This window comes from Aulonocara stuartgranti (genome assembly GCF_965226115.1).
Source record: "Aulonocara stuartgranti genome assembly, chromosome: 19".
Lineage (NCBI taxonomy): Eukaryota > Metazoa > Chordata > Actinopteri > Cichliformes > Cichlidae > Aulonocara > Aulonocara stuartgranti.
In genome coordinates, this window is record NC_138955.1 from 4,620,279 (window position 1) to 4,646,649 (window position 26,371).

The window sequence follows — 26,371 nt, forward strand, 5'->3', positions numbered from 1 at the left end:
AGAACAATGCGCAACATCCAGTCGTCACCCTGCCACACGAATCGTACAAAAAAAAACAGTACACAACCTTGCTGAGAAGAGATCCGGTGGCGCCCTGTTTATCTTTCCGCCGTTCCTCCTGCCTTGCTCGGTAGGAAATCAGCTGCTTCGCACTGGAGGGACGCCATTTGTTTGTGAGAGGTTTTCCGTCTGCTGTCCTACGGTGCCCCTTAGAGGAGAGCTCAGCACCTGCCACCTATCCAAATAACAGCTCCCCCTGCTGTCAAAACACTGCAGTCGCCTTTAAGCGTTTTCTCATTTGCCTTCACAGCCTACATTGCATACACATTGCCTAACAAATGTCTTTTATGTACTCATTTATCTGGGTAAAAAATTAGAAAATACGGTTTGTCAAGAACTTTTTAAAACTAACAATTGATTTAATCAGTTGTTACGGAATTCACGTTTTTTATACAAGCATATTGGACTATTAGTGTGAATCACTATTTTTCAGCTTTTTGTGAAACAGTAAATTTGACAACATTTTAACAACAGTAATTATATTTTAGCTTTAAAAATGTCATTTTGATTAAATGCATTAAATGTGTATACTGGTTCATTAGCCATTACAGTAACATAAAAAGTGATTTTAATAATTGACAAGGCTGTTAATTTAGAAAAGCTGTGGCTTAAAATGGCATTTTTTTTAATTAAATTTTTTTTAATTTCAACTAGTATACATGCTTGTTTCCATTAATCTTTTGTCTGCCAGTCAAAATTTTATTTATTTGCCTAAATTTAAGACCTAAAAATGAAAAGAATTACAAATAGAAAAACGTGTTTTCATACACAAGCTTTTATACAATCTAAATTGTGACCTACATCTCAGTACTCAGTCAGCTGCAGTGAACTGCAATAACATTAGTTTCAGTTCAGCTATGTGTGAGTGTTGCAAAACATAAATCAGACATTGTAAAGTATGTGTTTGACAAAAAAAACAACTAAACCATATCCAGATAGAGGCAGTGACAGAAATATTGAAACCATTCAAGCTATTTGAACTTCTATACAACATTTTCAGTAAATTGAAAGTAGAAAAGTATTGCTGATCTTGTTGGAACCAGCTACAGTCTGCTAGGTTTATACAACAGATAAGATCAGTGTACTTAATTTTCCAAGGCCTGGAAGGTCCACACAATGGTGTGGCTTTGTTGTTGTTAGCCTCGTGGTCTGGCCTCTTGCTCTGAGAGGAGACCACCGTTCTTTCATATCAGCGCTATCCATGTTTATCTTACTTTGCATAAAAGTGTGTTCTTATTTCTGTTCTACCTTAAGAGGAAAACAAATTATAGTATCAAAAAAAGTTTAAAATGTACAGTGACAAATAGTTACAGTGGCATGCAAAAGTATTCGGCCCCCTTGAACTTTCCCACATTTTGTCACATTACAGCCACAACCATGAATCAATTTTTTTGGAATTTCACGTGAAAGACCAACACAAAGTGGTGTACACGTGAGAAGTGGAACGAAAATCATACATGATTCCAAACATTTTTTACAAATAAATAACTGCAAAGTGGGGTGTGCGTAATTATTCAGCCCCCTGAGTCAATACTTTGTAGAACCACCTTTTGCTGCAATTACAGCTGCCAGTCTTTTAGGGTCTGTCTCTACCAGCTTTGCACATCTAGAGACTGAAACTCTTGCCCATTCTTCTTTGCAAAACAGCTCCAGCTCAGTCAGATTAGATGGACAGCGTTTGTGAACAGCAGTTTTCAGATCTTGCCACAGATTCTCGATTGGATTTAGATCTGGACTTTGACTGGGCCATTCTAACACATGGATATGTTTTGTTTTAAACCATCCCATTGTTGCCCGGGCTTTATGTTTAGGGTCGTTGTCCTGCTGGAAGGTGAACCTCCACCCCAGTCTCAAGTCTTTTGCAGACTCCAAGAGGTTTTCTTCCAAGACTGCCCTGTATTTGGCTCCATCCATCTTCCCATCAACTCTGACCAGCTTCCCTGTCCCTGCTGAAGAGAAGCACCCCAGAGCATGATGCTGCCACCACCATATTTGACAGTGGGGATGGTGTGTTCAGAGTGATGTGCAGTGTTAGTTTTCCGCCACACATTTTGCATTTTGCATTTTGGCCAAGAAGTTCCATTTTGGTCTCATCTGACCAGAGCACCTTCTTCACATGTTTGCTGTGTCCCCCACATGGCTTGTGGCAAACTGCAAACGGGACTTCTTATGGTTTTCTGTTAACAATGGCTTTCTTCTTGCCACTCTTCCATAAAGGCCAACTTTGTGCAGTGCACGACTAATAGCTGTCCTATGGACAGATTCCCCCACCTGAGCTGTAGATCTCTGCAGCTGGTCCAGAGTCACCATGGGCCTCTTGGCTGCATTTCTGATCAGCGAATTCCAATAAAATGGATTCATGTTTGTGGCTGTAATGTGACAAAATGTGGGAAAGTTCAAGGGGGGCCAAATACTTTTGCAAGCCACTGTATTGTGGAAAAAATGACTTTATTTTGCCTTGTTACTTAACCACATAAAAAATAAATTATGACAACATCATTGACAAGTTGTCCTTCAATCTAAATTTGTTGTGTAAAATTATAATTTGAATATAACACTCAATGTTACTTTGTTCAACAATCATAAACAGTACAATATATTTCCAATACAATACAATACATCTTTATTTATAGAGAATATTTAAAAACCAGCGGTATACCAAAGTGCTTAACATAAAAGACAGATATTTAGATATTTAATAAAAAATAAAGAAGAACAATACTTCTGGATCACCTTCTATTTGGTGACCGTAACCTTCAAATAACCCCCCCAGAACACACACACACACGCCTAGATATATCTGAATATTTACATTCCTAGTGCAAAATGATCATACTGTAGAGCATATCAATGCAAACACTTAGCAAAGGAGCATCAAACACAAGCTGAAGAAGCGTTTTACCACTCTAGCTTCATATCAGCTTTGCTCCACACATACTTTCCCCCTCTTTTTAGAAACATTTTTTCATCGAAGCCGCTGAAGCAAATCGCCTCCTTTACTCCAACATCAAGGATGGATTTGGAAGGATCCTTCCGTCCCTCTCGACAGTCCAGGAAACGCATCTGTAACAAAAAAAAGGAAGAAAATCAACATATGAAGTAAGTTTCCTTCAGCTAAAATGCCTAGCAAGTTACTAATTTAAACAATTATACCAAATTCAAGCCTTTTTACTTAATTTGAGCAATCCACATTCATATAACTCAAACATACAGTTCATTTTTTTTACTTAAACATCTGATAAAATGGCTCAGCCGCACTACCAGTTAGTAATAATCTGAAGTACTTACATATTCATCCAGGATCAGATAGGAGTTCCTCATCTATTAAAACAAAAAAGACCACAAATTTTAATTTTTGTGTATCCTAACGTTGGATTTTCAACCATTAATTACAGCACAACAAAGAATTATTTTAGGCAGGATGACCTGAGCTCATGTTTCAACCTAATATATATGTTTAGTTCCTACTTTTCATGCCATAGTGCTGCAAAATTGAGGAGTAATGCAGAATGAGCACAACACAGATATGAAACATGGATATTCTAGAAGTTATCATAGCATTATAAACTATACCAAAAGTCTATACCAAAATATCCCCTTATATTTGGTGGCCATCTATACAACAACAAGAAAACAACATCAAAATTCCTAACTGACAGTGGTGTTCAAAAGTCAACTTTTGTATAGTTTGTTTGTTTAACTGTGCATTGTGTGTGTTTACTATAATAATATTCACATTTTATTCACTCTAGGCATACCAAGCTCTAATTGTACGCCCTTACTTAAATCAAAAAATTTAAAAAAAGGATGAAAAACATGTTTCCCACAGAATACATTATGGTTATTGCATTAAACATATTTGCCATACTTGCTGCACATGTCTGAGAATTATACCTTCTCATTAGACTCAGGAACAAGGCAAGAGACGCTGCTGTGTCTGTCCAGAAACTCCTGAAACTGCTGATCACTGATGACAAACCTCTCTGCCTCTCTCAGGGCTGTCTCGCCTGCGTTTTCCCCGTCAATCAGCAGGCACTGAAAGACCTGAAAACAAGAACGAGACGTTCAGTACATCCATGATTACCCCGTACAAACATATTTATTTACTTATTTTTTCATTTTTACCTTCCAGCGGACAGGATTAATCAAATTGATTTGCTGTGTCATGTCTTCGTCATAGTTGAAGATGTTGATGACGGAGTTGATTTTCAGTGCCACTTTATACTCCTTGCACCAGCTGCAGATCTTGAAGAGGTTGTCAAGGTGGCTCTTCCTGCCTTGAGTTCTGCCAATCAGCTGGTTGGTTGCTTCATCAAAGCTGTCACAGGAGATAGCTAGAATGTCCAGATAGATACCTAGAAGAGGAAATTAAAATGAAAGAGATCATAAATGTAAATTATTTTATGGTATATGGCACAGCTGGAATGTACCCATAAAAAAAGAAGCTGTTAATAACTTAGCTACATTACCATATTTCTGGAACCATTCTTCTTTGATCATGCTTCCATTGCTGACAATGCTGACACTTGGGAGCTGAAGGTCCTGTTTGCAGTACTGGACCAATTTCCCAACAAACTCTCCCTTATTATGCAGGAAGGGCTCTCCGCCAGAGAAGTTGATCTTTTCCATCCCTTAAAAAAAGACATAAATTTAATAGCATGCACAGCAATTTGACAAAAAAAAAGCTTATTGTTATTAATTTGTCAAATCACCTGATTCCTTTAGAAGTTTAAGCCCCGTCTTAGCTTCCTCCAGGGGTAGGACGAAGGACGTTTTTGCAGTGTGGAAACAAAATCCACATCTATAATTACATTTGCGCGTAAAGTGGTAGTTGACGCTCGTTGGGATCGTTGGATTTTGGTCTTTGTTTTGGTCCAGTTTATCACCAGCAACGAATGAGTTTGTTCCCTTGCAGGCTCCTGTTGTCCAGTAAGTGAGTTTTGAAAAGGCGATCTCAAAAATGCAGTAGATGGTGCTGATGAAGCGCCGCAGAAGCAGCCTGGGAGACGAGACAGCAGGAGAAAAATCCATTTTTTAAATGACGAGTTGTGCTGTCAGACTTGCTGCTGGCGCGTCATAAGCCGAAACCCGCAGTGCTCATGTTATATAGAGGGTGAAGGGAGTCGGTCAGCTGAGCGACTCAAAAGTTTCTGTTTACAAACAACGAAAACGAAACCTAGCCTGGTTCCATCCTGCTGAGATGCAAGAAATAATTTACGCGCGTCATGACAACGCATTCTTTGCATTTCTTCACAGTGTCATTCGTCCATTAAACCTTCATTAGAGACCTTTATGTACAGTAGTGATATGCCATTAAATAGTGCAGGACTTATAGATCTTTAGCTCTAATGGTCAAACTTTCAGTGATAAATGCTTCTTTGTTAAAACAGTTTCTGTTTCGAGTCTGGGTGCATTCAGTTGTTTTCACAGCCTCGCTACTTGTCCAGTCTCTTGGTGTCTTTCATTTTCATTAAACACGTTCAAGAAACACAACTTGGATTCCTGGAAAGAATGAGCTGCCCCTGCGAGGCGTTGGCTTCAATAATAAACGCGTTTCACAGTAAACGAAAAGTTTCGTTTTCTCCGTTTGGCGCCGTTACTATCGTTTTCCCTTCAGCTCACACGATGCGTCTCGGGACATATTTTGGAAACAGATAAGGGCATTTGGTGTACAAGATGTCAAAACACGCAATGTCTCTTCTTCCACGGTGGTGCTCTCGTGTTTTTTCAGTGGAGTTAAATGGAGCGCCTTTTTATTTTGCTGTTAAGGAAAAGCACCTGGGAGAAGACGTGCCGAGGGTGTTCAGAGAAGTTCAAAACCGTGACAAGTGCTACTCTGTCCTTGTTTACTGCAGCAGAGACAGAATCAAAACGGCGAAGTTTTACGGGGAGCTGAAAGACAAACTGCTGAGGGACTTGCCTCCGGAATGTCGCTTGTCTCCCATGTCTTCATTTCTACCAAAAGTCAGGGATTCTCTCGTTAAAGGTTACTTTTTAAAAGGGAATTCTGACACTTCCTCCCCGATAGAGCGGCTTTTGAGTGATTTAATACAACATGACCCAGTGTTAGTTTGTTCGTACTCTCCAGCTGAAGACGGCCAACAGTGGACGCAGCACATGTGGTCAGAGACAGCAAGCCAGGTGATGGATGTGGCAAAGGGATACTATGTGGTACCCTCAGAAGCGCCAGAATATCACCCATCTACTCTCAACATTATCAATTCAGATGTATTCTACAGCTTTGATGAGGCCTATGACGTGATGAAAAAAGTACGTATTTTCTCATTTTAATGTTTACAAGACTGTTTTATGTTTATTTTAGTATACCGCATAAGATTTTGGCAAACGGGCGCACTCTTGTGGAGGATGTAGGGATAGCAGTTTATACCAAGAGACCCAGAGCTCTTGCTTCTAACGTTTATCTATCAGGGAGGGCCAGGTGGCCCACAGCACTGTGTGCGCTCATTGACAGCACAGTCTATGACTCACTCCTGCCTGCTTAACTGATTTGTCTGTTCTGCAGTGTGGTGACATCATCCCAGAAGCTAAGGCTGTGCTGGAGCTGCTGCCCAGCAGGGTGGAGGCCAGAAATAAACCAGACTTCCCTGTTATTGTCATAGAGGGCCTGGATGCCACAGGTTAATGCCATTACCTCATAAATAAATATGTGATCAGTCTGATGCATAGATGTCATCCTAAAGTGGTGGCTGGTTGTTCTCCGCTAAAGCCATTATCTGCCAGGGAGCTTCAGTTAATGGAATATCATGTATCATGACCTCAGAAAAGTTACATCACTTTGAAATGGTTTACTGTGCAGCTCGCTCCTCTAATACTATTTTCAAACCTTCATGAAACCTCAACTGTGTGGTTCAAGAGGGAGTTTTAGTTGAACTTTTCAAGGGCCACCGCAGTTTCTTTTAATATAAACAAAAAGGATGAATTCCTCCTTTTGTGATTCGAAAATGTTCAGACCTTTGTTTTCTTTGGTTTTGAGGTGAATCTATTTCCTGTCCTTCTCTGTATCACAGGTAAGACCACTCTGACTGAGTCTCTGAAGGATACACTGGGGGCCACTCTTCTGCCATCCCCACCAGAGTGCCTTTCCCCCTGGAGAGCCCGCTTTGATCAGGAGCCACCCCTCATCCGCAGGGCCTTCTATGCTCTGGGGAACTACATCTCAGCAGATCAAATAGGCCTAAAGGGCGCGAAGACACCTGTCATTGTTGACAGGTAAAGACAGCTGAGATGTTGCAGGTGGAGTGAGGTCTGCCTGTTTTGTGACCTTTTTTTTTTTTTTTGTAAGAACTTGTAGGTCCCGCTGAGATCCAGATCTATACAACTCAATATTCAGTGGCTACCAAGTCACCTGATGCGACTTCCACCTGTCATTCACCTTTCAATTCACCATTGATTACCTGTCCCCAGATTTTGGCACAGCACAGCGGCCTATGCCATCGCCACAGCGGTGAGTGGTCCAGTGTGCAACCTTCCAGGAGAAGGTTCAGAGGTGTACTGTTGGCCTAGCGACCTGTTTCAGCCCAGCTTGGTGGTCTTACTCACACTTGACCCCGAGGAAAGGAAGAGGAGACTGAGAAACAGAGGCCAAGGAAAGACTGATGAAGAGGAAGAGCTGGATCATAACCAGCTGTTCAGACTCAGGTAGTTGGAGTGCTTATGCATAATGTATTATTTACTCAGTTAGCATTATACTTGCATTAGAACACTCATCAAGCAAGTGAGAATGCCCATTTAGACTGAAAGCGTAAATAATTGGTTGTGAACTTGTGATAACATTAATATGGATCTTTTAAAGTAGTTCTCTGTGCATATTGCTGGCACTCTTAATCTGATTGAGGACAAGTATGATGATTCTAGGTACCCAGACTTGGTGATGTCAGGCACGTCAGACAAAAATGAAAGGCTCCGCTATGTTATACTTATATTAAAGAAAAAGAAGAAAAAGTATGAGTGTTAGAGCATGAAAGCGAAGATCAGTACAAACCCGACTGTGGATTCACAGTCAAGTCAGCTCAGTCTTCGTCTGATCCATCAAACACTTAACAATCAATTACGGTCCCATGGGAGAGGCAGCTGATGAGAAAGAGCAGGTGATTAGTTGCTGAGCTGCTGTGCTCCATTAAGCTGGTCAAAACTGGCAGGCACTGCCGGCCTAGTTAGTTGCTACACAGACAGGTCGATGGCTACTTTCATTCGTCTTCTGTCCTGACATAATGGCCTTTCCACACGGGACAGCCAGATGTTGGGCCTGCAGAATTAGAAAATGGAGGGAGTTGACAGTCAGCCTGTGAATGAGTGAGGGATTCTGCAGACTTGGCCCGCCACTATCAAAAGGACAATTCTTCACTGGTAACAGGAATAGCAGAACTCTGAGCCATCTGTGTTGTTTCTCAAAAATGTACTGTATTGTATACCTTACTGTGCAGCAAAGCTGTAAGCAATCACAATACTAAAATTTGTCTTGTGCTGCACGCCTCCTTCACTCCTTGACCAATGTTTGCGTGTGTGTGTGCGCAGAGTGGAGGAGGCTTATCGGAGGATCAGCGGCCCAGCTTGTGTTACTGTGGATGCTAGTCCTTCTGCAGACCGAGTGCTCCAACAAGTACTGCTTTTAATTAGGGGCAAATGCCACTTGTAAACAACTCTCCATCTCCCCTGCTGGCAGTCAAGCATCAAGTGTATGCAGTGCATCCCGTCACCACTAGGTGCCAGTAAGGCATCGTAAATGTGATTGCAGACAGACTAGTGGGCAGATTGGAGTGTGGAGAAGAGATTCTATTCATAACGTGTAAAGGTTGAATGCCAGGGGCCAGAATTGCATGCTACAATCAGAAATACATATTCATGTAGACACACACACACGCACACATACTCACACTAATGTATTGTCAGGAAGAAGTGTACATCTAACGACTGTTGTGACCTCTCAGAAATTAGACACTGTGTAGCCTCCAGATACCTTGTAGCAGCACTTTTTTTTTTTTTTGCAGACTGACGCTCGCAAAGTGGATAGGAACATTTATATAAGGGCGACGAGTTACTGCAGATTGAATCAAAATGCACAAATAAGAAAAAACAAATCTTAAAATGTACGTTGAATGTTAGCTTGTTAAAATAAATGCAGAACCCAGTCTATCTTCGGATAACATATCTTCACTTGTTAAAAAAAGTTTTTGAATTAAAAGAAAATGACACTAAACATCTGTTTGTGTTTTCTCTTCTACAAACTGTGTATAGCTGCATGTTTGTGTTGCTTATATAACTGGCTATGAACATGAGCACAATGTCCTGCTCTGTTTGCAAGAACATGAACTCAGCTGTGTGATACTGACACAAGTGATGCACTAAGATCACATGGCACTATCTGTACTTGATGCTCTCATAAGCACTGGCATTTTCAAGTTGACACACGTAAATGTACACACGCCTACTTTTGTAAAACACACACACACAATCATGCACATCTACTAAGAGCATATACTGTAACTCATTTATATAGGGAGGAAGTGTATATTTGGCCTATGTGATGGGAAGATTAATTGGGGGTTTTAGTAATTATGAGCTTGGCAAAGCTGCAGGGTGGAGAAGACAGAGTGACCCATCTCTTTTACTGCGATGCATCAGCAGAGTGCCAAGCAATGCAGACCCTATTCATATGGCAATTAATGGAGCGCTGTATATCAATGTCATTTCATTGGTCCCCCACATAAGTGCATGGAATCACTCTTTCTACCAGTTATAGCAATTCAGTGTTTTACTGAATGCAGAGGTGCTGTGGATGCAAATCTTACCATCGCATGCCGTCACACAGACTAAAATTAAGTCATTATGTTTATAGAGTATGGTTTCCTACATGAGGCAGCTGTGTACAGTTTGCTGAATTCATAAGCTCCTTAGCTCCCCCGTGCCTCAGTGGATGTTCTGTATGGCACAGAATGAATGTAGTATAGACCATGTGGAATTTTGATTACCATTAACACAGAGAGTCCAAAATGTATGAAGTTGGGAGAGCAAGCCAATTAGGCCTCCTGCCATATTTCATACCTGAATGCAAAGCTGTGTGCGCTAGCAGTGTCAGCCACATTTCCCCGTCAGATGTTGTTAAGCGCTGATATTTTTGGCAACAAAAAGTTAGCGGTGATATCATGCCATTACTGCTCCTCAACACAGCCGTAATACAACATTTATGGCCCATAATCACATCGCATTACACATGCAGCGAAATAATTCTGTTCACATTTGTCGTAGCATTTTCTTTTTCCTTTTGGAAACATTTGTGGCTATTTCTTTTGTCAGATAGCCAGAATATACTCTGGAGTCTTAACAACAACAAGAACTCACATATTCACCCACTGAAAATATTTCAAAGCTGAATTGCAGTTCGAGGAAGAAGTTAATAACTAACGCAATCTGCTTCCAATCTGTGACTTCACTACTTAAAGTTTCAAGATAAAAGTCGGAGCCTCATATAATTGTAACCCTGGTTAACATAGCTAACAACAAATAAAAGCCTGTTAGTAAAAACAGTCATAAGAAATATATTACAGGTGATAAATAGTCAATAAATAGATCATAATGGTTAGAAAATTCATTAAAAACATCAGCAATGATATAATTCATGGTATAGGATTTCATTTGTGTTTAAAAACATGTTAAAAGGGTACAGAACTTGCTAATTCATGGTGTTTTATGTTAATTCAGGTAAAATGGCTAAAATATGTGTTGAGACTCTTATTGTGAAAGGGCACGCTGCAGCGTGACTCCTGTGATTAGCCACACCCAATCGGGTTGTTCCTTTTTTTTTGATGCTTGAGAGGGAGAAATGCAGACAGTCCTTGCAGAGCTGCTGCTTAAATGAGTGAAAAAATAGTAAAAATAAGCCAAAAATCTACTTAAAGCCATTTTTGTACTCTGGAGAATGTATTTTTGTTTTTCCGACCTGTCCTTGCCTTGGTGACGTTGTGAACATAACCGAACGTGACTTGGCCATTAAGGTTTGGATCGGGAAATGCTGAGCTAGAATCGGAGTTTGATCCGCTGAGCGAGAAACAAGATGGCGAGCCACCCACGGACCCATTGAACTGTACCGAGCAGGAAAAAGGAAAACGCCCCCTGCTGGACGTTGAGCTCTTTCGCTGAAAAAACTGGTAGGATTAATCCATACACCTCTGCAAAAGAACAGCGGACTTTTCAAAGCACTGGATAATCATTCGGAGTAATTCCAGGATTAATAGTTAAAGGACACAGAGACAACTTTATTTTGTTTATTTGTTTGTTTAAGGGATTTATTCAGCCTTTTGCTGAATTGTTTTCAGTTTTACATTTATTTATTTATTTTTGTAATTTATTTTGGTCAACCTTACATTTAATGCTGTAATGGTGTTAATGGAAATGTAAACAATTTTGTTGGGTTAAAACAAAATAAGAACTGGTTGAGAATTTAAAGGTGAACCTAGACCAAGATTAAATTAAATCTTGGGCCTAAAGAACTGAACTTGATTTAAAATAACACAGTGTTAATGCAAATAGATCAAAGGATAAACTTGAACTTAGAACTTGAAATAAATAAAACAATAACCTAGGTTGAAAATAACATCCTTCTAAAGCCAAATAAAAGGTTTTGAGATAAATAGGATGAACTGACAGAACATACTGAACTAAAAGGGGGGAAAGAAAAACCTTGTTTTCTTAAATGTGTGATGTTGAATGTTTTATGTAATGTGTCTATAACTGTCTATTCCCTGTCTTCACAAAATAATAAGCCGGCAATTTAAACGTATTTACTGGTCTGTGGTCTTTATTACATGCTACGCTCATTACTGCTCTAGTAGTCGAACCTAACTGGTCCTAGTATACTGTAATGACTCCAGAAGTGTTACAGAAGTGGCGAGCCAGCCAGGAGTAGTAATTGATCCCTCAAGCTTTTTTCCTGACCCAGACCTCAAAAATAGGCCAAGTCCGGCAAAATGGAAATAGTTGACAGAGAAAATGTTAAAATCCCAAACTCAGTTATTGTTAGTGGGATTACAGGCACAGACGCTGATGAAGCTTTAAAAGACTTTTTAAGCAGATATGGTCGAACAGCAAGAACCCTTAAGATAGATGACCCTAAGTCTTCTTACCACAAAAATGCTATTGTAGAGTATGAGAGTGGATCTGCTCTGTCGACACTTGAACCCTTACTACCCTACACACTTGAATGTCCGAATGAAGTCACTTATCAGATACGAGCCCTGTCACCTGAGTACATCGCAGCTGTTACCAACGTCGCCACCAACAGTTTTTTCAATGAACTGCAAAACATTGCTAGACTTAGTGGCAAATCTTTTGAAGCTGTTCTGCATGAACACCTTTCCCAATGTGCTCAGTCAGTCACACACAGCACAGAAGCTCCTACCCCAGATGCACATAGTGAACTAACAACCCAAGTACAAGCAAATGACCAACCTATCCAAAGTGAAACTGCAGAACTGATCAAAGCTAACATATGCATCAGCGATTCTGAGTCAGACAACCAGACACAGCCAGATCTACAAACTACCATTCCACAGAGCTTTATAACACACCCTGATGTGCAAAAGGTTGTAGTAGAGCACATAGTGCGAAGTGAAGCTCTTGTCTCACCAGTGAGCGCCTCCTTCCGCCTCAGAAATTTTTCAGGCAAACTGCCCTGTCCTAGTCATGAGGTGGACTTTGATACATGGCGCCACAGTGTAGAGCTCATACTTCAAGATCCCAATCTGTCTGACTTGCAACGCTCGCGGAAAATCGTAGACAGTCTTGTACCGCCTGCTGCCAACGTGGTGAAACCTCTGGGCCCTGAAGCCTTGCCCTCAGCTTATCTTGAACTACTCCATTCAGCTTTTGGCACTGTGGAGGATGGCGACGAGCTTTTCGCCAAATTCCTCAACACATTACAAGATGCAGGTGAAAAGCCTTCACACTACCTCCATCGCTTGCAAACAGCTCTCTCAAAAGCTCTGAAAAGAGGCGGTGTCGTAGCTAGTGAAGCAGACCGACACCTTCTGCGTCAATTCTGTCGGGGGTGTTGGGATAATGCCTTGTTAACAGATCTTCAGCTCGAAAAGAAAAAAGATAAACCCCCCTCATTCACCGAGCTGCTGCTACAGTTGAGAGTGGAAGAGGACAAGCATACTGCAAAAGAAAGCCGAATGAAAAAACATTTTGCTGCCACCAGACCAAAAGTAGCCTCTCACTCTATTGCTGCAAATGCTGACTTTCCTGCGCTCACCATGCAAGACGATCTCACTGAAATGCGAACACAAATAACTGCGCTGCAGAGTGAACTGACGAGATTGAAACCCCAGAAAGTAGACCCACCAGTAGATGCTCAAAAGGATCTGGTCACAGAATTAAAGGCACAAATCAGTCAGCTTCAAAGCCATCTCGCAACATTAACCCCGAACCCTCCTAGGAAAAAGTCTAACCCTCCAAAAGCTACTGCTAAGACCAACTCTCAAGTACCCGAACGAACCCTTTTGACATCCCAAGCTGCGAAGAGTAGGCCCAGGCCTGGTTACTGCTTCCAGTGCGGCGAAGACGGCCATATTGCCTCTGTGTGCCCAAATGACCCAAACCCGTCTTTAGTCACTGACAAAAGGAAACAGTTGAAAGAAAAACAGTTGCTGTGGGATAGACAAAACAAGCAAACACAGCCTTTAAACTAAAGGGAGCCCTCATTGCGGGACAAATGGGTGCTACGGACAAAACTAGTCCCACCGAGCCTTCACATAAACCCAAAAAACGATTCTCAAACAATAAATCAGCCACTGTGAAACTACCCAAGGGTCTAATTGGAGCTAAGTACACTGCTCAAGTGAAAATCAATGATCAAGCTTGCAACTGCCTTCTTGATACCGGATCGCAAGTGACCACAGTGTCCCGATCGTTCTATGAAAACAATCTTGCAGACCTTGAAATCCATCCAATACAGGACCTGCTAGAAGTCGAAGCTGCAAATGGTCAGAATGTTCCATATTCAGGCTATATTTGTGTCGACATTACCTTTCCAAAGAACTGTTTTGGTACTGAACTTACTGTGTCTTCTCTTGCATTAATTGTTCCAGACACACGCTCTAGTGTTCAGTCTTCTCTCTTAATTGGCACTAACACTCTTGACCTTGTCTTTGAAAGCCTCTCCTTGGCTAATACAGACCTCAGTATCCTGCCTTATGGTTATAGAGTAGTGCTGAGCGTGTTACAACAAAGACACAAGCAAAAAGAGGACGACAGCCTTGGTCTTGTCACTCTGTCAGGGAAAGAGCCTGAAGTCATTCCTGCAGGCCAAACTCGAGTGTTAGAAGGTTTAGTCCACGCAAAAACTGAACACTCAGGCGGGTGGGTAGTAGTCGAGACCCCCTCTACATCCTCCTTGCCAGGTGGTGTCTTGGTCACCAACTGTCTACTTACCCTTGCTGAGAAACCCTCACAAAAGCTTCCAGTGGTCCTGCGAAATGAAAGTAAGCATGACATAGTTATCCCTGCGAAAAGTGTCATAGCTGAAATGCATGCTATTCAAGAGATCATACCAAACAGTCAGATCACAGAGCAGTCCAAACAGACTCCCAGCTCAAACCCTGCTGAGCTTAATCTTAACTTTGCTGATTCTCCAGTCCCTGCTGAATGGAAAGAACGAATCACACAAAAGTTAAGTGCTATGTCGGAGGTTTTTGCACTACACGATACAGACTTTGGTTGCACTAACAAAGTAAAACACCAAATCAAACTGAGCGATGAAACCCCCTTTAAGCACAGACCCCGTCCTGTACGACCACAAGATCTTGACGCCGTACGGAGGCATTTGCAGGAGCTAAGCGATGCAGGTGTCATTCGCGAATCCGAGTCGCCATTTTCCTCACCGATAGTGGTGGTAAGGAAGAAGAATGGAGACGTAAGACTCTGTGTAGATTACCGTAAGTTGAATCTGAACACCATCAAAGACGCCTACGCGCTTCCTAACTTGGAAGAAGCGTTCTCCGCCTTGACAGGATCGAAGTGGTTCTCGGTCCTTGACCTCAAAAGTGGGTACTACCAGATTGAGGTTGATGAGGCAGATAAGCACAAAACAGCCTTCGTATGTCCGATGGGGTTCTTTGAGTTCAACCGGATGCCTCAAGGCATAACAAACGCTCCCAGCACATTTCAAAGGCTGATGGAGAAATGTATGGGTGACATCAACCTTAAGGAAGTCCTGGTCTATCAAGACGACCTTATAGTTTACTCCGAAACCCTCGAACAACACGAGACCCGCCTTCTCCATGTGCTTAATCGTCTCAAAGAATACGGTCTGAAGCTATCGCCTGAAAAATGTATGTTTTTTCAGACGTCAGTTCGGTACTTGGGGCACATTGTCTCCCAAAACGGTGTAGAAACAGACCCCGAGAAAGTAGCAGCGTTAAAAACATGGCCAAGTCCCAAGAACTTGAAAGAACTCCGCTCCTTCTTAGGGTTTGCGGGGTATTATAGGCGGTTTATTAAGGACTTTTCTAAGATCGTAAAACCCCTTACCAACCTAACTGCTGGATACCCCCCACTGCGAAAAAACAATAGCTCTAAGTCCAACTACGTCCAATACTTTCAGCCAAAAGCTCCTTTCGGGGAGAGATGGACAGAGAGTTGTCAGAAAGCGTTTGAGACTATTATAGACAAACTGACTTCTGCCCCAATTCTAGGCTTTGCCGATCCCAAGTTGCCTTATGTATTACATACAGATGCAAGCACAATCGGGTTAGGGGCAGCTCTTTATCAAGAGCAGGAGGGAGAGTTGCGAGTAATTGCATACGCAAGCAGAGGACTATCAAAAAGCGAAAGCCGTTATCCTGCTCATAAGCTTGAGTTTCTTGCCCTCAAATGGGCTGTAACGGAAAAGTTTTGTGATTACTTATATGGCAGTCCTTTCACAGTAATAACTGACAGTAACCCTCTAACTTACATTTTGACCACCGCTAAGTTAGACGCGACGAGCTATCGCTGGTTGTCCGCCCTGTCCTCTTTCGAGTTCCAGCTTAGGTACAGAGCAGGCAAACAAAACATGGACGCAGATGGCCTATCTCGTCGTCCGCATCTCGAGCCATTAAATGACCTTGTCTCCCTGAAGGAACAGGAGCGGATCCGTCAGTTTGTGCAACACCACTTGCCTGGCACCGATCCTTTCACTCACGTTCCCACTCAAGCTGTCAGTGCAATATGTGAGAAACATCTAGTCCAGTCTCTTGACACAGACCATTCTCTCGCCTGCCCACTCGTAACTTCACTGTCTACGTCTGTTGATGCTGTTCCCGACAGTTTCGACCAGTGTGATGCTTTTCCTGTCATTCCAAGCTTGTCAGAAGAAGAGATAAGACAAAGTCAAACAAACGATCCTGCTATCAGTGAAATCATACACCAGCTTGAAACAGGTGAAACATCTCCTCCTACTGTACGCAACGAGATCCCACAACTTAGCATCCTTCTGCGTGAGTTAAACAAACTTGAGTTGCAGAACAGGATTTTGTACAGAAAAAGACAAGTAGGTGAAGAGACACAGTACCAGCTGGTTCTTCCTGAAAGTCTAAGATCTATGGTTTTCAAAAGCCTTCACGATGACATGGGTCATTTTGGTCTTGACCGGACCCTTGATTTAACCAGAACCAGATTTTTCTGGCCAAAAATGGCCTCAGACATAGAGCAAAAGATCAAAAGCTGTAGCAGGTGTGTTTGCAGAAAGACCCTGCCAGAGAGGGCGGCGCCCCTAGTAAACATTCAAGTCACCAGACCTCTAGAGTTGGTGTGTATTGATTTCTTGACAATTGAACCAGATCGCAGCAACACTAAAGATGTCTTAGTTATTACAGATTTCTTTACGAAGTATGCTGTAGCAATGACAACTCCCAACCAAAAGGCTAAAACTGTAGCCAAGGCCCTGTGGGAAAACTTTATAATCCACTACGGTTTTCCCGAGAAGTTGCATAGCGATCAGGGAGCAGACTTTGAGTCAAAAACTATCAAAGAGTTATGCGACCTAGCTGGGATTCAGAAGGTCAGAACTTCACCCTACCATCCCAGGGGAAACCCTGTGGAGCGGTTTAATAGAACCCTGCTAAACATGTTGGGTACACTCAAAGACGAAGACAAGAAACATTGGCGTGACTTTGTTAAGCCACTCGTTCACGCGTATAACTGCACCAAACATGAAAGTACAGGGTTTACGCCGTACGAGTTAATGTTTGGCAGACAGCCTAGGTTACCCATTGATCTTGCCTTCAATGTCCCCCTGAACCATCGCCAGCAGCAATCTCACTCACAGTATGTTAAAGCCCTCAAATCTCACCTTCAGGAGAGCTACCAACTGGCTACCAAAAATGTAAGCAAAGTTGCTGAACGTAACAAAACTAGATATGACAAACATGTAACCGAATCTGTCTTAGGTGTCAGAGATCGCGTGCTTGTAAGGAATGTTCGGATTAGGGGAAAAAACAAATTGGCTGATAAGTGGGAGTCCGTCGTCCACGTGGTTGTAAGCCAAAAAGACAACCTCCCAGTATACACAGTCAAACCCGAGCATCACCAAGGTTCCACTAGAACTCTCCACAGAGACCTTTTGTTACCTTGTGGGTTTTTGCCAACTGCCCCTGAAAATCCTCCAGCAGTCCAAGTAAAGCCTCATCGGCCAAGCACACGTCAACACCCAACAACTGATCCTGATGAACCTGAACTTGAATACCACTCTGAGGAGGATAACTACCCTCTGTATTACCCTCCACTTCCTCCCAAGGAGATCTCAAGGTCGATTGAGGAATACGAGGTAGTTTTTCCTCCCAAGGCTAAGTCAAATCATGCTAATGAGCAACCCAAATCAGACAATTCTCAAATCTCAGAAAACGTGACAGTGCCTGATATTGCTCAAGAGCACATGGATATGACGGAAACTGTAAATTTACCTGATTGTGGAAACCTACCGGATATGGAAAACTTACCTGAAAATGACAAAATACCTGAAATGGAGAAACCACCTGAAATGGAAAACTTGCCTGAACCTGCAAAGGAAGGAGCTCAGATAACTCAACAAAATGAAAAGGACAATGCATCGGATTCAACGAAAACTAATGATGAGGAAGCAACTCAAACTCACGTGAATGAAACTGAACCTGTAAACAATGAAACTGAAAGAAATGACCCCGAAGCAGAGCAATCAGTCAGAAGATCATCCCGAGAGAGAACAAAGCCCAAGCACTTAACATACCCTCAATTAGGCAACCCTCTTGTTGGCATAGTACAGTCTTTGTTCCAAAGCTTAAGTGAAGCTGTCACAGGCTCTATTGAAATCCATGATATCCAGGTAGTCTGAGTATGCATTATGCAAAGGGGCTTGCATACATTTAAGAGGGGAGGGTGTAACCCTGGTTAACATAGCTAACAACAAATAAAAGCCTGTTAGTAAAAACAGTCATAAGAAATATATTACAGGTGATAAATAGTCAATAAATAGATCATAATGGTTAGAAAATTCATTAAAAACATCAGCAATGATATAATTCATGGTATAGGATTTCATTTGTGTTTAAAAACATGTTAAAAGGGTACAGAACTTGCTAATTCATGGTGTTTTATGTTAATTCAGGTAAAATGGCTAAAATATGTGTTGAGACTCTTATTGTGAAAGGGCACGCTGCAGCGTGACTCCTGTGATTAGCCACACCCAATCGGGTTGTTCCTTTTTTTTTGATGCTTGAGAGGGAGAAATGCAGACAGTCCTTGCAGAGCTGCTGCTTAAATGAGTGAAAAAATAGTAAAAATAAGCCAAAAATCTACTTAAAGCCATTTTTGTACTCTGGAGAATGTATTTTTGTTTTTCCGACCTGTCCTTGCCTTGGTGACGTTGTGAACATAACCGAACGTGACTTGGCCATTAAGGTTTGGATCGGGAAATGCTGAGCTAGAATCGGAGTTTGATCCGCTGAGCGAGAAACAAGATGGCGAGCCACCCACGGACCCATTGAACTGTACCGAGCAGGAAAAAGGAAAACGCCCCCTGCTGGACGTTGAGCTCTTTCGCTGAAAAAACTGGTAGGATTAATCCATACACCTCTGCAAAAGAACAGCGGACTTTTCAAAGCACTGGATAATCATTCGGAGTAATTCCAGGATTAATAGTTAAAGGACACAGAGACAACTTTCTTTTGTTTATTTGTTTGTTTAAGGGATTTATTCAGCCTTTTGCTGAATTGTTTTCAGTTTTACATTTATTTATTTATTTTTGTAATTTATTTTGGTCAACCTTACATTTAATGCTGTAATGGTGTTAATGGAAATGTAAACAATTTTGTTGGGTTAAAACAAAATAAGAACTGGTTGAGAATTTAAAGGTGAACCTAGACCAAGATTAAATTAAATCTTGGGCCTAAAGAACTGAACTTGATTTAAAATAACACAGTGTTAATGCAAATAGATCAAAGGATAAACTTGAACTTAGAACTTGAAATAAATAAAACAATAACTTAGGTTGAAAATAACATCCTTCTAAAGCCAAATAAAAGGTTTTGAGATAAATAGGATGAACTGACAGAACATACTGAACTAAAAGGGGGGAAAGAAAAACCTTGTTTTCTTAAATGTGTGATGTTGAATGTTTTATGTAATGTGTCTATAACTGTCTATTCCCTGTCTTCACAAAATAATAAGCCGGCAATTTAAACGTATTTACTGGTCTGTGGTCTTTATTACATGCTACGCTCATTACTGCTCTAGTAGTCGAACCTAACTGGTCCTAGTATACTGTAACGACTCCAGAAGTGTTACATAATGAAAAACTAAGATCCATCTGAGAGCGGCAGAAACTCGGCCTTACAGATATATGTCTGTGCACACAAATGCACTGTACACTTACAAAAGCAGAGGAGACACGCACACAGACGCACACCTTACTCTGTATGGGGCCACTTTGCACTACACTCCTCAACTTCAATATTTCATCTGCACAACAGAGAAGGAGCAGCGGAGAGGAGGAAAGCCCTCCATGAAATAATTAAAGATCCAGCAGGGATGCAGCAGCACAGCAGCCGCCGTCCCGTCCTAAGTAATAGATCAAATAAAAGCTGTCCCTTAGATCATTAATAATGAGTGTGGTATGGAGACTGAAGGCATAGGCAGGAGGGGAGTGGGAGGGCATAGGGCTGGTACAGGTTGGGAGAGGGAAAGAGGGCACTGAGGAAGCACAGGTTTTCATATTGTGTGTGGGTGTGTGTGCATGTTAGGAGTGTGGCTTGTTGGGGTGTGTGTGTGTGTGTGTGTGTGTGTGTGTGGGGGGGGGGTGTTGAATAATAGTCTAGGTCCCTTGACAAAAACCAGAGTGAACCTCATTTGGCAGCCACATGAAGCGGCATGGCAAGAGGAGTCATGCATATGATTTGGCACCAAGTGTCTGCCAAACTCTAAAGACCCTCTATAGCAATATCTGTATGCATCCACTGTCAAATAAGCAACATTTTCCACAGTGGATGGGCAGGATAGCGGGAGGTAATAATGCTCCTTTCAATCAGTGAGACCTCAGAGCAGCAACCGGATGGAGTGGTGGTGGATTTTGGGAGAGCTAAGTCTGGCAGGGATGGGCTGTCTACAGTGGGGGGAGGGGAGGGATAAAAGAAGGAAGAGAAGCCTAGGGGAAGACTGGAAAGAGGAGAGGATGCAGGAAAAGGGGGTGGAAGTGTTGAGAGTGATGGGAGATGTCGCGTACGCTGCCATCTGTGGGCTCAGGTCCCTCCAGATTCCCCTTGCTACTGCTCGCACCTCCAAATACAGCACACGAGCGGCTGCAAATACCAACTAAAGTCTCCTATTTTACATTTGTGATAAAAAAAATCCAAATTATATTTATAAGGAAATTTAAATCAGAGTACAGCCTCATAAACTCATATTTTAGAGCTATTTAAACACCTTTAAGGACAAGTATTTTGATTTCATCACCCAGTTTATGTCATCAGACCAAGTTAGATGATTAACAAAACAAACAGATTGATTTTTAGTCTTTTTTGACCCTAAATCTTAATACAATTATTTGTCCATCCAGACCAATCTCCTCAACAGTCACTCACCCTAACATAACATGCCCTTCAGACACTTCCACTATTGTACACACAAACACCACGTATGCAAGCACACCATCGAAACGTCTCTCTGAACACAGCAGGTGGTGGCAGACGCCCCAGCACCATTCTCTGTGACTGACGGGCGGTGGGATGTAAAAACATGAAGAGTGTAGGAGTTGAACTGATCGCTGGTGAAATGTTTCTCAGAAACATACAGAAAAAGCTCAAAATGGGGATTACTTTGTTGGGTGGGGGGGAGGAAAGAAAAGTTTTGAAAATATCCCATCAAAAAACAGATGTATAATTCAACAGCTTTTCATCATCACGCTCACCCTTTGTCATGTTGCTTATTTGCAGAGGCAAAGACGGCATGTCTGTCGATAGGTGCAGGTATTAGGCACAGCAGGCTGTGTATTCATAATTCCATTATGTATTCAGGTTGTGCTTATTTTCTGATGTTTTCGGGGGATAGGTTCAGTATAGTTTGTGATGATTGCATGAAACCTCACCAGTTTTGCCTGGCGGCTGTTGGGGAGGCTTCACCAGGAACGGTTAAATATTTAAACACTGCTGTGAGAGCTCATTAAAAACGACACATCAGCCCCCATAAGGCCCCTACAGCACTCCCTCACACACTCCCAAAAACCCAGTTAGAACTCGGTGGAGTGTGACAAAACAGTTATTGTCTATTTACTGCGGAGAACTTGTGATAAATCATCATATCCTGTCAAATAAGGCAGCTGGCAGATGTGTTGACAAGTGGTAAGTCGGGGAAGAAAATGATTGAGATTCAGTTCTGTTTGACAGCTCCAGACAAGCAGAAATATACCAAAACAAAATAACATGACAACTAGACCAGACTAATATTTCCATAACACACATTTGAAAACAAGACGGAGAACAAACTTTGGCTCTCTTGAGTCTTCTTGCCTTCTCACAAAAATCTGGGCAATTAATTCCAACACTATTGTTTTGGGGCTTCCCTATTTTTAGCCCGGCTGCCCTCTCAAATAAATTGATTTCCTGTGGCAAACTTGGAATGTTCCTTGTGTGCCATGTTTTCTTTCATACAAACACCGTCCTTCTTCCCCAGAGGAATAAATGAAAGGCAGCACTGCCAAGTTCTACGCAGCTTTGTATGCGCATCTCTCTTTATACATGAAAATGGTTTATTTTTGTTTTAGTTCCATTAATGTTTAGGCATGTCTTCTGCTTCGTCGGGCATCAGCAAACAGCAGAGAAGCTGCTTGCTTGACAGGCAAGTGGATGACTAACTCTCAAAATACCTAAACTGACTGGCTGTCTCTCTCCCTTCCTCCACATCTCTGGTCTTACTTTTTGATTCAGTCTCTCATGAGGCATGCAGGTCTGTTTTTCTTTTTTTTTCTTTTTGTGGTCCCCGCCACAGAAGTAATGGCTGGGTCAAAACAGACCGAGCTCTCACATCGCAGGAAGATATTTAAACTCCCGGCACTACACATAAATAAAAGTAGAGCAACTTGATCCTGGTTTCTTGTAACAGTATCTGGAGAGTCACCGGTCTTTGATGAACACTACCACAGACAGATCCAGGGTGGTTGGGGGAAGCTGCACTCGCGGAGAAGTGAGGAATTACAAACGCACAGACTGACAAAGAACATCAGAATAATTCTGAAGGATATGAATCATTAAGCAGAGCAAATGTTTGCTAAACTCTGCAAAAGTACACCAAACTGTGCAATTTACATAACAATTTGCCTTTAATTTATAATGGTTTTAAGTCAGTGTATTTTTTAAAATGAAATAACTGAGATTTTGGTGAGGCTTATGTTTTAACCTGTGCTGTTGTCACAGACTGCAGCGTGAGAAGCAAAGGATTGCAAATAAGGCCTTTGGGGTGAGAAAGCACAGTGATAAAAAGAGAGAGAAAAGCAGGGAGAGAGGCAGAGACACAAATAAGAGAAACATACCACTAGATCCCAGTTCCTATCCCGACTAAGCCATCTGAATCCCTCTACACCCATTTAGCTTGCTCACTCTCTGGCTCGCCCGTGTGAGAGGGAGAGTGTGTTTGCTTGCTTTACAGTCTTCTCACTTCAGCACGGAAAATATTGAGTTTATGGCTCTCATCTCCATAATCAACACCATATACCTCGCAGCCAGCTGAAGGGACAGTGAGCTAACAGGAAAAAAGGGATTTACTCTGGATTCACCTCCCAACTCTTCCCACAACTCAATCCTTCTGACTTCTAAACAGAGTCTAATGAGTTGTCCTCGGGGGTATGGTTTAACAGTAGACATGATTTTATAAATCTAAGACCTACTCACTTTTAAAGCTGTCCATCTCTGAAAAGAAAACTTTAGCGAGTAAGTTCTGAAGTCAAGCATACGTATAATAAGATATGGAGAAAGGACGTTGTGATGAAATAGCCAAGGCCTCATCCTGCTTTGTGTTTTCTACGACTTTATAAGTAGACATTCACAGGTACAACAGAAAGTGGATTCCTCGTGCCTGAGATGAAATATGTGCCATAACAGAAAAGCCAAGAAACACTGAAACAAGAAACAAGGTAAAGCACACTATAAAGAAGTAAACTTAAAAAACAAAAACAAAAAACAGTAGATAGAAAAAGAAAAAAAAGAGAAACTTTTGCTTTCCTAACTACCTCTACAGAGCCAAGTGATGATGTAGCTGGCTAAAACCCGACTCGAGCAGTTATCCATCTCGCCCTGTGCTGCCAGCTGTCAGAGTACACAGCTCCAGCTAGCCGCTGGTGGCAGGTGTAATCAATATAGACTCCACAGAGAGTTGCACTACCAGAGGCCAGTCTCTACTCTCTAACCCATCTCTGTCTCTCCAGGGGAAACAGTAGGCAGGCGGGCAGGGGGAGTACGTTTGATGTCTCCTGCGGGCCAAGATGGAGCAGCTCAGCTCTGTTGCAGGGAGATGATTAATCCTGCCTATTCGATGCAGCATCATGTTTGACTTAAAGTGGCCAGTTTTTATCTGACTGAGGTGGGTATGATGCTCCTGCGAGAAGTTTCCTTGCCAGAGATTTAATGTAGTGCCTAAAAAGACAACTGCAGGACTTTATGAACTTCTTAGAAAATTCATTTCGGTATTAAAAATCCGAATCGCTCAGAATATAAAGCAAAATCAGCAAAATTTAGCTGAAATTTTTTTTTCTTTGTCAGTATTTTTTAGGTATTAAAAAATACTTAAATAAACCAGCATGAAAAGCCTGAAAACATCATTGTTAAACAACAGTTTTGACCTGACATTTATATCAGCAGTTATATGGAGTGGATTACATCCTTTTTGTTAAACGCCATGGATTTTCTATTAAACATTTTACAGGTTTCGCATTTCTGTATAATCTTTCTATTAAATGTATCCCTAAGAGTCATTAGTAAAAATGCCAATGTATAGTTACAACTCAACACTATACACGTATTAAAATTCCCTATACTGTTAAGTTGTGGAGTAGTTTTGACTGATGTATCATTAACGCTCATTTGAGCAAAAGACTGGCAGTCTTGCAACACACACGCACGCGATAGTGCACCCAAAGGTATCCGCTTCTCCGGCTAATTTAAAGCGTTCTCACAGCACAGCAATACAGAAGAATAAACAGTGAATATTAAATGATCTTTCATTTTAATGACTTGTTGTTGTCTTTAAAAAATAATCTTCTGGAATGTTTCCAGGGGATCTGTGGAGGAGTCGAGCTAATTTAAAATTGTATAGGTCTAGCCTGAAGAAAAAAAGTCTTATGTCTTTGCGTGTACTGTGTTTCTTTTGTTCCATATGCACATATAGAAGTATTTACAGTAATGACAGATTTAGGCAAGGGGGGCCACATTCTGATGTCTCTAAGGTATTTCTTCTGTAATTACTAAACTCTTGGTTTTGCTGTTTAGCTGTTAACTTAGTTTTGTTTGGTCTCAAATTGGATTTGCATTTAACATGTAGGGCATGGCATCAGTTGCAATAGTTTTAGTTTTCAAATCGTTTTTAAATATCTTAACCACTTGACAAAGACTGACCTCTGGGTTACCCTGGAGGAAGTCTAGCAACAAAAGACAAAGATACTATTACAAAGGTTAGATCTATCTTACAGATGCATGCAACAAAGGCTTGCATTCATAACATGGGAGGAAATCTCTGTGACAGCCAATCCACTGTGAAGCAGACTGTTGGAAATGGAAAACAGTATAAAATAAAGCAGGATAATCTACTGTGATACATCGGTGTAATTCCAGATGATCACTCTTACTCTGAAGTAACTAATGGAGATTTAACAATAAGAAAGAAACTTTGGGGTAATATTTCTCCATCTTGGCATAATTAATATGCATAGTGCAGCGCTTTAATTTGAAAATTTACTGGTCCATTGGATTTCTCTGGTAAAGCCATGTCAGCCTAGAGACACCCACCTCGCTTTGCAGGACTATCTAATCTAATCTCTAGTTGCTTGTAAACCCTTTCTGTCAATCTTCCAAATCTGGCATCATCTTTCCTTTTTGTTCTACAAGACTTCATGGAAGTATCTAAAGCAACATTCATTGCTTACTTTGACACTGAAATAGAGAATAAAAAAACAAAGTATCAAACCATGCAAATAAGATGAAAAATGCTGAAGTTGTCACTGTGTTTCAGCTTTTTAAGCAAGCTTTCAAGCTGGAGTGAGTGAATGCCATTATGCCATTATCACTTAAAGTACGGTCTGAAATTGAGAATATTTTATTAACTGCATCTACAGAAATGTGAGAAGAAGGCGTGTCTCTCTTCTACGTAGAAGACCACCCTAGCAGTGAGTATGTGTCAGTGGAAATAGGTGTCTTTCTATCACTTTAAATCCTATAATCTCACATCCTCCTTCTTTTTTCAGTCTGACCTGGATTTTCTGCTCTCGTAAACAACTGATCTTTTCCTCTGACCTCAAACTAGTAAGACTGCTCCGTGAATGATGGATTGGTGCAACACGGTGGCCCATTTAAAGTTAACTCCTCTACTTTACGGTACGTCTGATGCAACCACGTGATAGGCCTTGCAGTATGCCAGTGTGTCAGCCGCATGCTTGCAACAAAACTCAAAGCTTTTTGGTTTATTTAATATTCAGACTGTATTCATAGCCTGTTATACCACTTTAAGAAGACTATCATTTGGATATACTTCAAGCAGAATGTGTTCTTGCAGCCTGTAGCACAATCCTATGCTTGATGTCTCT

General features: G+C 41.5%; 3 protein-coding genes across 5 annotated transcripts in view; 1 reads left to right on the top strand and 2 right to left on the bottom strand.

Moving 5' to 3' along the window:
* The window catches only part of rnf144aa (ring finger protein 144aa), a 36,109-nt gene extending 35,887 nt beyond the window's left edge, over window positions 1-222 (bottom strand). For 2 of the 3 annotated variants that reach the window (XM_082515275.1, XM_082515274.1), the window contains exon 1: window positions 68-221. The gene's annotated coding sequence lies outside the window, so the exon portion shown is untranslated. Of the gene's footprint in view, window positions 1-67 lie in introns of all 3 variants that reach the window. The other variant, XM_082515276.1, reaches the window with a different exon arrangement.
* Window positions 223-2,666: 2,444 nt separating this feature from the next.
* Window positions 2,667-5,187, bottom strand: rsad2 (radical S-adenosyl methionine domain containing 2). Its single transcript, XM_082515583.1, has 6 exons — window positions 4,773-5,187; window positions 4,530-4,691; window positions 4,186-4,415; window positions 3,955-4,104; window positions 3,349-3,381; window positions 2,667-3,123 (listed from the first exon to the last, which is right to left on the bottom strand). The coding sequence occupies exons 1-6, from the start codon at window positions 5,089-5,091 to the stop codon at window positions 2,959-2,961; spliced, it is 1,059 nt and encodes a 352-aa protein (XP_082371709.1). The 5' UTR covers window positions 5,092-5,187; the 3' UTR covers window positions 2,667-2,958.
* A 437-nt stretch (window positions 5,188-5,624) lies between these two features.
* cmpk2 (cytidine monophosphate (UMP-CMP) kinase 2, mitochondrial) lies at window positions 5,625-9,277 on the top strand. Its single transcript, XM_082515582.1, has 5 exons — window positions 5,625-6,330; window positions 6,584-6,698; window positions 7,089-7,290; window positions 7,486-7,719; window positions 8,596-9,277. Exons 1-5 carry the CDS (start codon window positions 5,737-5,739, stop codon window positions 8,714-8,716), a joined length of 1,266 nt encoding a protein of 421 aa, XP_082371708.1. The 5' UTR covers window positions 5,625-5,736; the 3' UTR covers window positions 8,717-9,277.
* The last annotated feature ends 17,094 nt before the right edge of the window (window positions 9,278-26,371 follow it).

Excerpts from the sequence above, each read along its gene's own strand:
- rsad2 (XM_082515583.1), bottom strand. The coding sequence starts at position 5,091 with ATGGATTTTTCTCCTGCTGTCTCGTCTCCCAGGCTGCTTCTGCGGCGC. Across the intron at positions 4,692-4,772 it reads TAAACTTCTAAAGGAATCAG|GGATGGAAAAGATCAACTTC; the intron begins GTGATTTGACAA and ends TCTTTTTTTAAG. Across the intron at positions 3,382-3,954 it reads TTCCTGAGTCTAATGAGAAG|ATGAGGAACTCCTATCTGAT; the intron begins GTATAATTCTCA and ends TTGTTTTAATAG.
- cmpk2 (XM_082515582.1), top strand. The coding sequence starts at position 5,737 with ATGTCAAAACACGCAATGTCTCTTCTTCCACGGTGGTGCTCTCGTGTT. Across the intron at positions 6,699-7,088 it reads AGAGGGCCTGGATGCCACAG|GTAAGACCACTCTGACTGAG; the intron begins GTTAATGCCATT and ends TCTGTATCACAG. Across the intron at positions 7,291-7,485 it reads ACACCTGTCATTGTTGACAG|ATTTTGGCACAGCACAGCGG; the intron begins GTAAAGACAGCT and ends ACCTGTCCCCAG.